Genomic DNA, 13,699 nt, shown 5'->3' with positions numbered 1-13,699 from the left:
TCACTTAGTTTTACTCGGTGCTGCTGAAGCTGCTGGATCAGGGGTTCACTTAGTTTTACTCGGTGCTGCTGAAGCTGCTGGATCAGGGGTTCACTTAGTTTTACTCGGTGCTGCTGAAGCTGCTGGATCAGACCAGTGTTTGCAGGTTCCAGGTGTCCCTGAGAGGTTCAGGCTGAGCAGATTTCTCAGAAGCACCTGTTTGCTGATCAGCTGAGAGCTTTATTTGCAGGAAGTGTGCAGCTGAACACCTGCTGGAAACGGCCTGTGATGATCAGCACGCGCACCTGTTGGAGGTGAATAACACTGCTCTGATGGAACATGAAACCTGATGCTGTTGTTGTTTTCTGATGTTTTCCAGATGACCCAGTGGGCGCGCGTGCGTGCGCGTGTCTGACAGCTGCCCGGGTGTTTACAGTAGAACTGTTTCTATTCTGATGAGCTACTGTCATTTATGGCCCGCCAGCTCCAGGCTCCGCCGCCAGACTGTCCACGCGCCCTCTCAGCGCTCTGATTGGCTGACAGCCAGGGCTGGCCAATCACAGAGCTCCATGAAGAGGGTTCGGTGTGTCCACGCCGTGCGCACGTGCTGCTCGTTGTGCGGGTAACGGACCCCCCCTGACCCTGAGGTATAAAGCAGACCTCCGTCTGATTCCTGTCAGAAACATCTAGCCTCAGGCTTCCTGCAGATCAGCTGATCGGTCTCCACCTGCTGATTATTGATTCATTCATCATTGATTCATCAAACGCTTCAGACTCATTTTACAACGAAATTACTTTTGCGGGTTTAATTCACTCAATTCTTGATAAAAGAACTTCAGAACCGGCTCCAGCTCATCATGGTCCTGTCCTCCGCCAACAAGCTCCGGGTGTTCCGGCTGCAGTTCTCGGATCCCGGCCGCGCCTTCTACAGCAGCGGGGACAAACTGTCCGGCTCCGTGCAGCTGGAGGCGGACACGCCCTGCAGGCTGTCCGGGCTCCGGGTCACCGCCGCCGGCTGCGCCCGCGTGGAGAGGCGCGGCGGGAAGAACCGGGACCGCAGCCAGGAGGTGGAGTATCTGAAGTACGAGGAGGAGCTGCGGCTGGAGGAGGCGCTGAGCAGAGGTGAGTCAATAAGTCAGGGACAGAGATCAATCACAGTGATCAGCATCTGACTGAGGGTCAGTTTCAGCTTCAATTATCCAGTAATCAATAACATGATCTGCTGTTCATGTGTTTTGTTTTTAATGACTAGTTGATTGAGAAACTGATCATGAAATCAAATAATTGATCAGTTTGGGTTGTTCAGCTGGAGGATCAATACTGTGGCTGATTTAGCCCAGCATCTGTTTCTCAGACTGATCAGCTGCCTCTCTGCCTCAGACGCTGACGGCTGCTTCCTGCTTCCAGCTGGGAAATCTTTCAGCTTCCAGTTCGGCTTCGAGCTGCCCCCCCCCGGGTGAGTCCCTGAGCCTCCAGCTGATAACTGATCACTTATTGATCAGCCTGCTGACGCCACTCTGTTCTGCTTCCAGCCGCCTGGTGTCGTCCTACAAAGGAAAGTTTGGGTCGGTGCGTTACTACGTGCGGGCGGAGCTGCAGCGGCCTTCCCAGCATGCTTTGCAGTGCGAGCGGGAGTTCGAGGTGGAGGAGCCGCTGGATGTGAACCAAGCGGACCTGCTGGTACGAACCCCAGAACTCAGGTTCTAACCGTGACCCGGCAGCTCAAAGCCAAGGGTTTTTAGAGATAAAAATGTCCTCAAACATGAAGAAGAAGCAGCTGAAGGCGAGTTTCCCTGCTTGAAGAAGCCATTTAGCTCCGCCCCTTTAAGAACCTCCACCTGTTTTATGCAGCCATGTTTGGCTACAGGTGAAGGAGCAGCTTTACCCCAGATGAGCTCTTCAGGAGCAGAGTTCTCTGTGGGAGAGTAGAGTTCTGTTTGGTGGTTTAAAACTGTCAGGACGGAGCGTGAAAGTAAAGTACAAAAATAACAGCTGACCTCCTCCTCCAGGCTCCAGCGGCAGCCTCCAAGCAGAAGAAGGTCACCTGCATGTTCATACCTGACGGCCAGGTGTCCATCAGCGCTCAGATTGACAGGAAGGGGTTCTGTGAGGGCGAAGACATCAGCATCAACGCCAAGTTCGAGAACACCTGCTCCCGCATCGTGGTGCCGAAGGCCAGCATCATCGCCAAACACGTGTACGTCATCAACGGCCACACGAAGGTGAGCGCCCTCCACGCTGGCGTTAAGACATTCAGGGCTGGGCGGCGGGTCTGACGTCCGTTTGCTTCGCTTCAGATGCTGCGCCAGAAACTGTCGGCGGTTCGAGGGAACCCCATCATCTCTGGGATGTGCGACATGTGGCAGGGGAGGACCATCAGGGTCCCCAAACTGAAGCCCACGCTGCTCGGCTGTGACATCATCAAGGTGGACTACGCCCTCATGGTGAGTCATGGATGATGTCATCAGGACAGGTCAATAACATAACTGAGAAAAAAGATTAACACCGACTTGATGCCAGATGATGAGATTCTGTGGACTTCAAAGCTCGAGTTAGATGTGATGTCATCAGAGTGGGTCAGAGGCTGGTGTTAGATGTGATGTCATCAGCATGGGTCAGAGGCTGGTGTTAGATGTGATGTCATCAGAGTGGGTCAGAGGCTGGTGTTAGAGATGATGTCATCAGAGTGGGTCAGAGGCTGGTGTTAGAGATGATGTCATCAGAGTGGGTCAGAGGCCTGGTGTTAGATGTGATGTCATCAGAGTGGGTCAGAGGCCTGGTGTTAAAGGTGATGTCATCAGAGTGGGTCAGCTGGTGTTAGAGGTGATGTCATCAGAGTGGGTCAGAGGCTGGTGTCAGAGGTTTCAGATGTGAGAAGAGGGAAAGAGAATAAAAAGTCTGGATGCCCCCCCCCCCCAGATCTACCTGCACATCCCTGGCAGTGAGAAGCTGACAATGGAGCTGCCTCTGGTGATCGGGACCGTCCCTTTCAGCGGCGTTGGCAGCAGAACCAGCAGCATGAGCAGCCAGGTCGGGTCCACCAGCAGCTGGGCCTCCTTCCCCTCGGCCCCCCCGAGCTACAGCAACATACACAGGGACCTGAGGGTCGACGGCCCCCGAACGCCACTGCTCCACGACTACGACGGCGCTGAGGATGATGATGAAGGGCTCATCATGAGAGCACCTGAGGTCGGCTTGCCCCCTCCCCCCGCCTACAGTGAGGTGAGACAGTTACCCCTTTATGTTCATGTTTATGTTCGTGTTTATGTTTGTGTTTATGTTTATGTTTGTGTTTATGTTCGTGTTTATGTTCATGTTCATGTTTGTGTTCATATTTGTGTTTGTTTATGTTTATGTTTGTGTTTATGTTTGTGTTTATGTTTATGTTTGTGTTTATGTTCATGTTCATATTTATGTTTATGTTTGTGTTTATGTTCATGTTCATATTTATGTTTATGTTTATGTTTATGCATTCAGCAGACGCTTTTATCCAAAGCGACTTCCAGGTAATCATCAGTGTCGTCTTGTTCTTCAGGTGGACCAGGATGTCATTTACCCTCCTCAGGTTGTTCAGGTATTCTGAGGACGCACAGGAAGAGGGCGCCGTTGGTTGGCGTGAGGGGAGTCACTGGTGAGGGCGGAGCCTGAGCTCGCATCCTCTGGCCTGTCCATCATTCCCCATTTCCATGAAAGACCGAAAACTGAGCTCAGTGACTCAGCAAAACCGTGAAAACAGGAAACTACAGCTGTAAATATTCTGTAAATAAGAGATTTTTATTTTTTTATTCCACCAATAAACACCTGACATCTTTTAATCTAAGTGGGATTTTTTTTGCTCCCTCGACTGCTGTTTGTATCCTAACAGTGTGCGTGTTCATGTGCACGTGCGTGTTCATGTGCACGTGCGTGTTCATGTGCACGTGAACTTATTTTTCCTCAGTTCAGTATGACTTCCATAGATTTGAATAAAACCTTAAAAAGGCTGAAAGCAGGAGAACATAAATGATTATTGATTAGAGTTAAGTAAGTAAAGCACTTTTCACAGATGAGCAGTTACAGAACACTGTAGAGAGTAAAAAAACAGTAAAATAAATGATAATTTATAAATAATTCAGAGTGCATCATAGCACAGAAACAGCACTGGTGAAAGTTACCAATGACCTCCTGTTAGCTTCTGATAGCGAACTTGTTTCTTGTCCTGTTGGATCTCAGTGCTGCATTTGATACGATCGATCACAGCATTCTGTTACAGAGACTTGAACATGTTATTGGGATTAAAGGAACTGCATTAGGCTGGTTTAAGTCATATTTATCTGATAGATTCCAGTTTGTTCTTGTAAATGAAGAATCTTCCTCACACGTTGGAGTAAGTCATGGAGTTCCTCAGGGTTCTGTGCTTGGACCGATTCTTTTTACTTTATACATGCTTCCATTAGGTAACATTATCAGACAGCATGGCATACATTTCCATTGTTATGCTGATGATACTCAGCTGTACTTATCTATGAAACCAGATTAAACCAACAGGTTGGTCAGACTACAAGCCTGTCTTAAAGACATAAAGACCTGGATGACTCAGAACTGTCTGCTTTTAAATTGAGACAAAACTGAAGTTGTTCTCTTTGGACCTGAGCGCTTCAGGGAGAAATTATCTAGTTATATAATTACTCTAGATGGTATTTCCTTGGCTTCTAGTCCTACAGTGAGGAACCTTGGAGTTATTTCTGACCAGGATCTGTTCTCTGACTCTCATATAAAACAGGTTTCTAGGACAGAGATCATGTTTCTCCAGTTTTAGCTTCTCTTCATTGGCTCCCTGTTAGATTCAGAATAGAATTTAAGGTTCTTCTCCTCACATATAAAGCTCTTAATGACCGAGCTCCATCACATCTTAAAGATCTCACAGTTGGATATTTCCCCAACAGAGCACTTTGCTCTCAGGCTGCAGGTTTCCTTGTGGTTCCCAGCAAGGGCGTAAGTTTGCATAGAGACCATAGGGACAAGTCACAGCCGAAGTTTGGGGAAGACAAAGTTTGACTTGTCCCTACCAATATTTTTGATAATATTCTAATATAATTTTTTTTACATAATGCTTTAAATATAATATTTTTCACAAACTCATTCGTAGTATTAAGCATTTGTAGAGAACTATTTTCTATACTATTTACATGCCATCTCGTCGCACAGTTCAGTGTAACCTGCATGGCAACAAGATATGCTGCCATTTGATTGGCTGAAGGTCAGCCCCCCCCGTCGCGCTGAGACGCTGTCAAACACTGACCGTAAAATATCAGATTGGCTGTTGCAGACTAGTGATGGGAATTTCGGCTCTTTTTAGTGAGCCGGATCATTTGGCTCAGCTCACCAAGAAGAGGTTTCTCTCCATTTTACCACTTATACCTTTTCAAATTCAGCCAAATTTAGCGCTGTTTAGACTTGTGATTTGTATTTGAACACATGTATCACTTAAATTTCAATAAATTGCTGCAGCCAATTGCATTCACTGTTGTAAAATCCCTTGTAACTCTCTAACTTGCTTGAAGAACCACTGCTACACAAAGAAAATGCCTATAAAAACCTAAGCATAGAAATTAAATTAGGAATTCTGACCCGAAGAATGAGGTTGTGGATACAAGCGGCTGAAATGAGTTTCCTTCAGAGGGGGGCGGGGCTCAGCCTTAGAGTGGGAGGAGCTCCACCATCCGGAGGGAGGGGCTTCACCATCCGGAGGGAGGGGCTTCACCATCCGGGGGAGGGGCTTCACCATCCGGGGGGAACTCGGAGTAGAGCTGCTGCTCCTCCACATAGAAATGACTCAGCTGAGGTGGTTCCTCTGGTCAGGATGCCTCCTGGGAGGAGGTCAGAACTGGAGGGATTATATTTCCCATCTGACCTGGGAAAGCCTCGGGACCCCCCAGGAGGAGCTGGTGAGGGATGTCTGGGTATATCTGCTGGACCCGTTGGTTCTGAGACCGGACCTCAGATAAGATGAAGATTATGATGGATGGACATACGTATTTCTCCACACATATATATAAATCTAGTTGACATATGGAAGCAGAGCACTATGAAATAAATTTGTCATCATAGTTTCAGAATGTTTGAAATGTTTTGTAATGCAATCCAGTACAATCTGGAGTGGGTCTGTCCAGGAATAAATGCTGATGCACAACAGCAGCGTGCACAACGGCAGCGTGCACAACGGCAGCGTGCACAACGGCAGCGTGCACAACGGCAGCGTGCACGGCAGCGTGCACAACGGCAGCGTGCACGGCAGCGTGCACAAACCTGCATCAGGTGTGCAGCAGAGAGACGTTCAGCTGCTGTTTGAAAAGACTGAGGTCAGAAATACAAGCTGAGGTCACAGATGCTGCTGATGGTTCATGCTCAAAGGTCAAAGTGACCTGGGATTCCAAACAGAACGTTTACTGAATGAATGTGGATCAGCTGAGGATAAGGAGGCAGGTGAGAAGGTGGACAGGAAGGCCACAACAACCTTTTTAAATGTTTTTAATTCTTTGAAACAGTTCGACGCTCTCTGTGTGTAAAATGGATCCTAATGTGAGGCCACGCCCCCTTTCTCAGGGAAAGTTACTGAAACAAAACAGAGGCTTTGTAAAGTTTCCAGTTCAGCTCTGACAGGAGCAGATCTAAACGTGTCTTTATCACCAGGACACATTTAGATGTTCCAGAGCCCCACAGGTGGATCTTATTTTTACTTCAGCGAACTCTGAGCTTCAGCCTCGTCTTCAGTTTCCTCTTCTTAGAAAGCTGGAACAATTTCTGGAAACAGATTATTTTTATTCTCAGTTAGGCTGGAAAGCATCTTCCTCCTTCATGTGGGCGTTTTCAGACGGAACCCGTTTTAACCAACAGAATCAGTGAGTTACTGGAACCGGGTCGGGTTCTGGTTTTACATTTAGGTCCAAGTTCAAACCTCAGAGCTGTAATCTGACCGGTTGTTTACTACCTCTGCAGCTGTCACACCACCACAACAACACGGCCAGCAGCTCAAACTCATTTCCCTGACCTCCAAGTGTCCAAAGGGTTAGGGTTTCTGTCCAGAAACAATCAGAACCGGCACCGAATCCCCTGACTCTGCAGGACAAATGTTCCTGATCCAAACCTGATCCAAACCTGATCCAAACCTGATCCAAACCTGATCCAAACTCTGATCCAAACCTGATCCAAACCTGATCCAAACCTGATCCAAACTCTGATCCAAACTCTGATCCAAACCTGATCCAAACCTGATCCAAACCTGATCCAAACCTGATCCAAACTCTGATCCAAACTCTGATCCAAACCTGATCCAAACCTGATCCAAACCTGATCCAAACCTGATCCAAACTCTGATCCAAACTCTGATCCAAACCTGATCCAAACCTGATCCAAACCTGATCCAAACTCTGATCCAAACCTGATCCAAACCTGATCCAAACCTGATCCAAACTCTGATCCAAACCTGATCCAAACTCTGATCCAAACTATGATCCAAACCCGATTCAAACCTGATCCAAACTATGATCCAAACTATGATCCAAACCTGATCCAAACCTGATCCAAACTCTGATCCAAACCTGATCCAAACTCTGATCCAAACCTGATCCAAACCTGATCCAAACTCTGATCCAAACCTGATCCAAACCTGATCCAAACTCTGATCCAAACCTGATCCAAACTATGATCCAAACCTGATCCAAACTCTGATCCAAACCTGATCCAAACCTGATCCAAACTCTGATCCAAACCTGATCCAAACCTGATCCAAACTCTGATCCAAACCTGATCCAAACTCTGATCCAAACCTGATCCAAAACCTGATCCAAACTCTGATCCAAACTCTGATCCAAACTCTGATCCAAACCTGATCCAAACTCTGATCCAAACCTGATCCAAACTCTGATCCAAACCTGATCCAAACTCTGATCCAAACTCTGATCCAAACTCTGATCCAAACTCTGATCCAAACCTGATCCAAACTCTGATCCAAACCTGATCCAAACCTGATCCAAACTCTGATCCAAACCTGATCCAAACTCTGATCCAAACTCTGATCCAAACTCTGATCCAAACCTGATCCAAACTATGATCCAAACCTGATCCAAACCTGATCCAAACCTGATCCAAACCTGATCCAAACCTGATCCAAATCTGATCCAAACTCTGATCCAAACCTGATCCAAACTCTGATCCAAACTCTGATCCAAACCTGATCCAAACCTGATCCAAACCTGATCCAAACTCTGATCCAAACTCTGATCCAAACCTGATCCAAACTCTGATCCAAACCTGATCCAAAACCTGATCCAAACTCTGATCCAAACCTGATCCAAACCTGATCCAAACCTGATCCAAACTCTGATCCAAACCTGATCCAAACTCTGATCCAAACTCTGATCCAAACCTGATCCAAACTCTGATCCAAACCTGATCCAAACTATGATCCAAACCTGATCCAAACCTGATCCAAACCTGATCCAAACCTGATCCAAACTCTGATCCAAACTCTGATCCAAACCTGATCCAAACTCTGATCCAAACCTGATCCAAACCTGATCCAAACCTGATCCAAACTCTGATCCAAACTCTGATCCAAACCTGATCCAAACTCTGATCCAAACCCTGATCCAAACCTGATCCAAACTCTGATCCAAACTCTGATCCAAACTCTGATCCAAACTCTGATCCAAACTCTGATCCAAACCTGATCCAAACCTGATCCAAACCTGATCCAAACTCTGATCCAAACTCTGATCCAAACCTGATCCAAACTCTGATCCAAACCTGATCCAAACCTGATCCAAACTCTGATCCAAACTCTGATCCAAACCTGATCCAAACTCTGATCCAAACCTGATCCAAACCTGATCCAAACTCTGATCCAAACTCTGATCCAAACCTGATCCAAACCTGATCCAAACCTGATCCAAACCTGATCCAAACTCTGATCCAAACTCTGATCCAAACCTGATCCAAACTCTGATCCAAACCTGATCCAAACTCTGATCCAAACCTGATCCAAACTCTGATCCAAACCTGATCCAAACCTGATCCAAACTCTGATCCAAACCTGATCCAAACCTGATCCAAACCTGATCCAAACTCTGATCCAAACCTGATCCAAACTATGATCCAAACCTGATCCAAACTCTGATCCAAACCTGATCCAAACCTGATCCAAACTCTGATCCAAACCTGATCCAAACTATGATCCAAACTATGATCCAAACCTGATCCAAACCTGATCCAAACCTGATCCAAACTCTGATCCAAACTCTGATCCAAACCTGATCCAAACCTGATCCAAACTCTGATCCAAACCTGATCCAAACCTGATCCAAACTCTGATCCAAACCTGATCCAAACTCTGATCCAAACCTGATCCAAACCTGATCCAAACTCTGATCCAAACTCTGATCCAAACCTGATCCAAACCTGATCCAAACCTGATCCAAACCTGATCCAAACTCTGATCCAAACTCTGATCCAAACCTGATCCAAACTCTGATCCAAACCTGATCCAAACTCTGATCCAAACCTGATCCAAACTATGATCCAAACCTGATCCAAACTCTGATCCAAACCTGATCCAAACCTGATCCAAACTCTGATCCAAACCTGATCCAAACTATGATCCAAACTATGATCCAAACCTGATCCAAACCTGATCCAAACCTGATCCAAACTCTGATCCAAACTCTGATCCAAACCTGATCCAAACCTGATCCAAACTCTGATCCAAACCTGATCCAAACCTGATCCAAACCTGATCCAAACCTGATCCAAAACCTGATCCAAACTCTGATCCAAACCTGATCCAAACCTGATCCAAACTCTGATCCAAACCTGATCCAAACTCTGATCCAAACTCTGATCCAAACCTGATCCAAAACCTGATCCAAACTCTGATCCAAACCTGATCCAAACCTGATCCAAACCTGATCCAAACTCTGATCCAAACCTGATCCAAACTCTGATCCAAACTCTGATCCAAACCTGATCCAAACCTGATCCAAACTCTGATCCAAACCTGATCCAAACCTGATCCAAACTCTGATCCAAACTCTGATCCAAACCTGATCCAAACTCTGATCCAAACCTGATCCAAACCTGATCCAAACTCTGATCCAAACTCTGATCCAAACCTGATCCAAACCTGATCCAAACCTGATCCAAACCTGATCCAAACTCTGATCCAAACTCTGATCCAAACCTGATCCAAACTCTGATCCAAACCTGATCCAAACTCTGATCCAAACCTGATCCAAACCTGATCCAAACTCTGATCCAAACTCTGATCCAAACCTGATCCAAACCTGATCCAAACCTGATCCAAACCTGATCCAAACTCTGATCCAAACTCTGATCCAAACCTGATCCAAACTCTGATCCAAACTCTGATCCAAACCTGATCCAAACTATGATCCAAACCTGATCCAAACCTGATCCAAACCTGATCCAAATCTGATCCAAACTCTGATCCAAACCTGATCCAAACTCTGATCCAAACTCTGATCCAAACCTGATCCAAACCTGATCCAAACCTGATCCAAACTCTGATCCAAACTCTGATCCAAACCTGATCCAAACCTAATCCAAACTCTGATCCAAACTCTGATCCAAACCTGATCCAAACTATGATCCAAACCTGATCCAAACCTGATCCAAACCTGATCCAAACTCTGATCCAAACCTGATCCAAACCTGATCCAAACCTGATCCAAACTCTGATCCAAACCTGATCCAAACTATGATCCAAACCTGATCCAAACTCTGATCCAAACCTGATCCAAACCTGATCCAAACTCTGATCCAAACCTGATCCAAACTATGATCCAAACTATGATCCAAACCTGATCCAAACCTGATCCAAACCTGATCCAAACTCTGATCCAAACTCTGATCCAAACCTGATCCAAACCTGATCCAAACTCTGATCCAAACCTGATCCAAACCTGATCCAAACCTGATCCAAACCTGATCCAAAACCTGATCCAAACTCTGATCCAAACCTGATCCAAACCTGATCCAAACTCTGATCCAAACCTGATCCAAACTCTGATCCAAACTCTGATCCAAACCTGATCCAAAACCTGATCCAAACTCTGATCCAAACCTGATCCAAACCTGATCCAAACCTGATCCAAACTCTGATCCAAACCTGATCCAAACTCTGATCCAAACTCTGATCCAAACCTGATCCAAACCTGATCCAAACTATGATCCAAACCTGATCCAAACCTGATCCAAACCTGATCCAAACTCTGATCCAAACTCTGATCCAAACCTGATCCAAACTCTGATCCAAACCTGATCCAAACCTGATCCAAACCTGATCCAAACTCTGATCCAAACTCTGATCCAAACCTGATCCAAACTCTGATCCAAACCCTGATCCAAACCTGATCCAAACTCTGATCCAAACTCTGATCCAAACCTGATCCAAACTCTGATCCAAACTCTGATCCAAACTCTGATCCAAACCTGATCCAAACCTGATCCAAACCTGATCCAAACTCTGATCCAAACTCTGATCCAAACCTGATCCAAACCTGATCCAAACTCTGATCCAAACCTGATCCAAACCTGATCCAAACTCTGATCCAAACTCTGATCCAAACCTGATCCAAACTCTGATCCAAACCTGATCCAAACCTGATCCAAACTCTGATCCAAACTCTGATCCAAACCTGATCCAAACCTGATCCAAACCTGATCCAAACCTGATCCAAACTCTGATCCAAACTCTGATCCAAACCTGATCCAAACTCTGATCCAAACCTGATCCAAACTCTGATCCAAACTCTGATCCAAACCTGATCCAAACCTGATCCAAACCTGATCCAAACTCTGATCCAAACTCTGATCCAAACCTGATCCAAACCTAATCCAAACTCTGATCCAAACTCTGATCCAAACCTGATCCAAACTATGATCCAAACCTGATCCAAACCTGATCCAAACCTGATCCAAACTCTGATCCAAACCTGATCCAAACCTGATCCAAACCTGATCCAAACTCTGATCCAAACCTGATCCAAACTATGATCCAAACCTGATCCAAACTCTGATCCAAACCTGATCCAAACCTGATCCAAACTCTGATCCAAACCTGATCCAAACTATGATCCAAACTATGATCCAAACCTGATCCAAACCTGATCCAAACCTGATCCAAACTCTGATCCAAACTCTGATCCAAACCTGATCCAAACCTGATCCAAACTCTGATCCAAACCTGATCCAAACCTGATCCAAACCTGATCCAAACCTGATCCAAAACCTGATCCAAACTCTGATCCAAACCTGATCCAAACCTGATCCAAACTCTGATCCAAACCTGATCCAAACTCTGATCCAAACTCTGATCCAAACCTGATCCAAAACCTGATCCAAACTCTGATCCAAACCTGATCCAAACCTGATCCAAACCTGATCCAAACTCTGATCCAAACCTGATCCAAACTCTGATCCAAACCTGATCCAAACCTGATCCAAACCTGATCCAAACCTGATCCAAACTCTGATCCAAACTCTGATCCAAACCTGATCCAAACTCTGATCCAAACTCTGATCCAAACCTGATCCAAACTCTGATCCAAACCTGATCCAAACCTGATCCAAACCTGATCCAAACTCTGATCCAAACTCTGATCCAAACCTGATCCAAACTCTGATCCAAACCCTGATCCAAACCTGATCCAAACTCTGATCCAAACTCTGATCCAAACCTGATCCAAACTCTGATCCAAACTCTGATCCAAACTCTGATCCAAACCTGATCCAAACCTGATCCAAACCTGATCCAAACCTGATCCAAACTCTGATCCAAACTCTGATCCAAACCTGATCCAAACCTGATCCAAACTCTGATCCAAACCTGATCCAAACCTGATCCAAACTCTGATCCAAACTCTGATCCAAACCTGATCCAAACTCTGATCCAAACCTGATCCAAACCTGATCCAAACTCTGATCCAAACTCTGATCCAAACCTGATCCAAACCTGATCCAAACCTGATCCAAACTCTGATCCAAACTCTGATCCAAACTCTGATCCAAACCTGATCCAAACCTGATCCAAACCTGATCCAAACCTGATCCAAACTCTGATCCAAACTCTGATCCAAACCTGATCCAAACTCTGATCCAAACCTGATCCAAACTCTGATCCAAACCTGATCCAAACTCTGATCCAAACCTGATCCAAACCTGATCCAAACTCTGATCCAAACCTGATCCAAACCTGATCCAAACTCTGATCCAAACCTGATCCAAACTCTGATCCAAACCTGATCCAAACCTGATCCAAACTCTGATCCAAACTCTGATCCAAACCTGATCCAAACCTGATCCAAACCTGATCCAAACTCTGATCCAAACTCTGATCCAAACTCTGATCCAAACCTGATCCAAACCTGATCCAAACCTGATCCAAACCTGATCCAAACTCTGATCCAAACTCTGATCCAAACCTGATCCAAACTCTGATCCAAACCTGATCCAAACTCTGATCCAAACCTGATCCAAACTCTGATCCAAACCTGATCCAAACCTGATCCAAACTCTGATCCAAACCTGATCCAAACCTGATCCAAACTCTGATCCAAACCTGATCCAAACTATGATCCAAACCTGATCCAAACTCTGATCCAAACCTGATCCAAACCTGATCCAAACTCTGATCCAAACCTGATCCAAACTATGATCCAAACTA

General features: G+C 45.7%; 1 protein-coding gene across 2 annotated transcripts; it reads left to right on the top strand.

Annotated features, from left to right (window-relative positions):
- The first annotated feature begins 647 nt into the window (after positions 1 to 647).
- LOC140315841 (thioredoxin-interacting protein-like) lies at positions 648 to 3,794 on the top strand. 2 transcript variants are annotated; one of them, XM_072393416.1, is made up of 7 exons: positions 648 to 1,101; positions 1,387 to 1,435; positions 1,512 to 1,659; positions 1,989 to 2,201; positions 2,277 to 2,423; positions 2,899 to 3,201; positions 3,515 to 3,794. In XM_072393416.1, exons 1-7 carry the CDS (start codon positions 837 to 839, stop codon positions 3,560 to 3,562), a joined length of 1,173 nt encoding a protein of 390 aa, XP_072249517.1. In that variant the 5' UTR covers positions 648 to 836; the 3' UTR covers positions 3,563 to 3,794. The 2 variants fall into 2 exon arrangements, with proteins under 2 accessions (XP_072249517.1, XP_072249516.1); XM_072393415.1 differs by having other exon boundaries at positions 1,360 to 1,435.
- Positions 3,795 to 13,699: the final 9,905 nt, after the last annotated feature.

Source organism: Leuresthes tenuis, unplaced genomic scaffold (assembly GCF_036924035.1).
Source record: "Leuresthes tenuis unplaced genomic scaffold, fLeuTen1.0.hap1 SCAF_10, whole genome shotgun sequence".
In the NCBI taxonomy this organism is placed as follows: Eukaryota; Metazoa; Chordata; class Actinopteri; order Atheriniformes; family Atherinopsidae; genus Leuresthes; species Leuresthes tenuis.
This window is presented reverse-complemented; position numbering and strand designations above follow the sequence as displayed.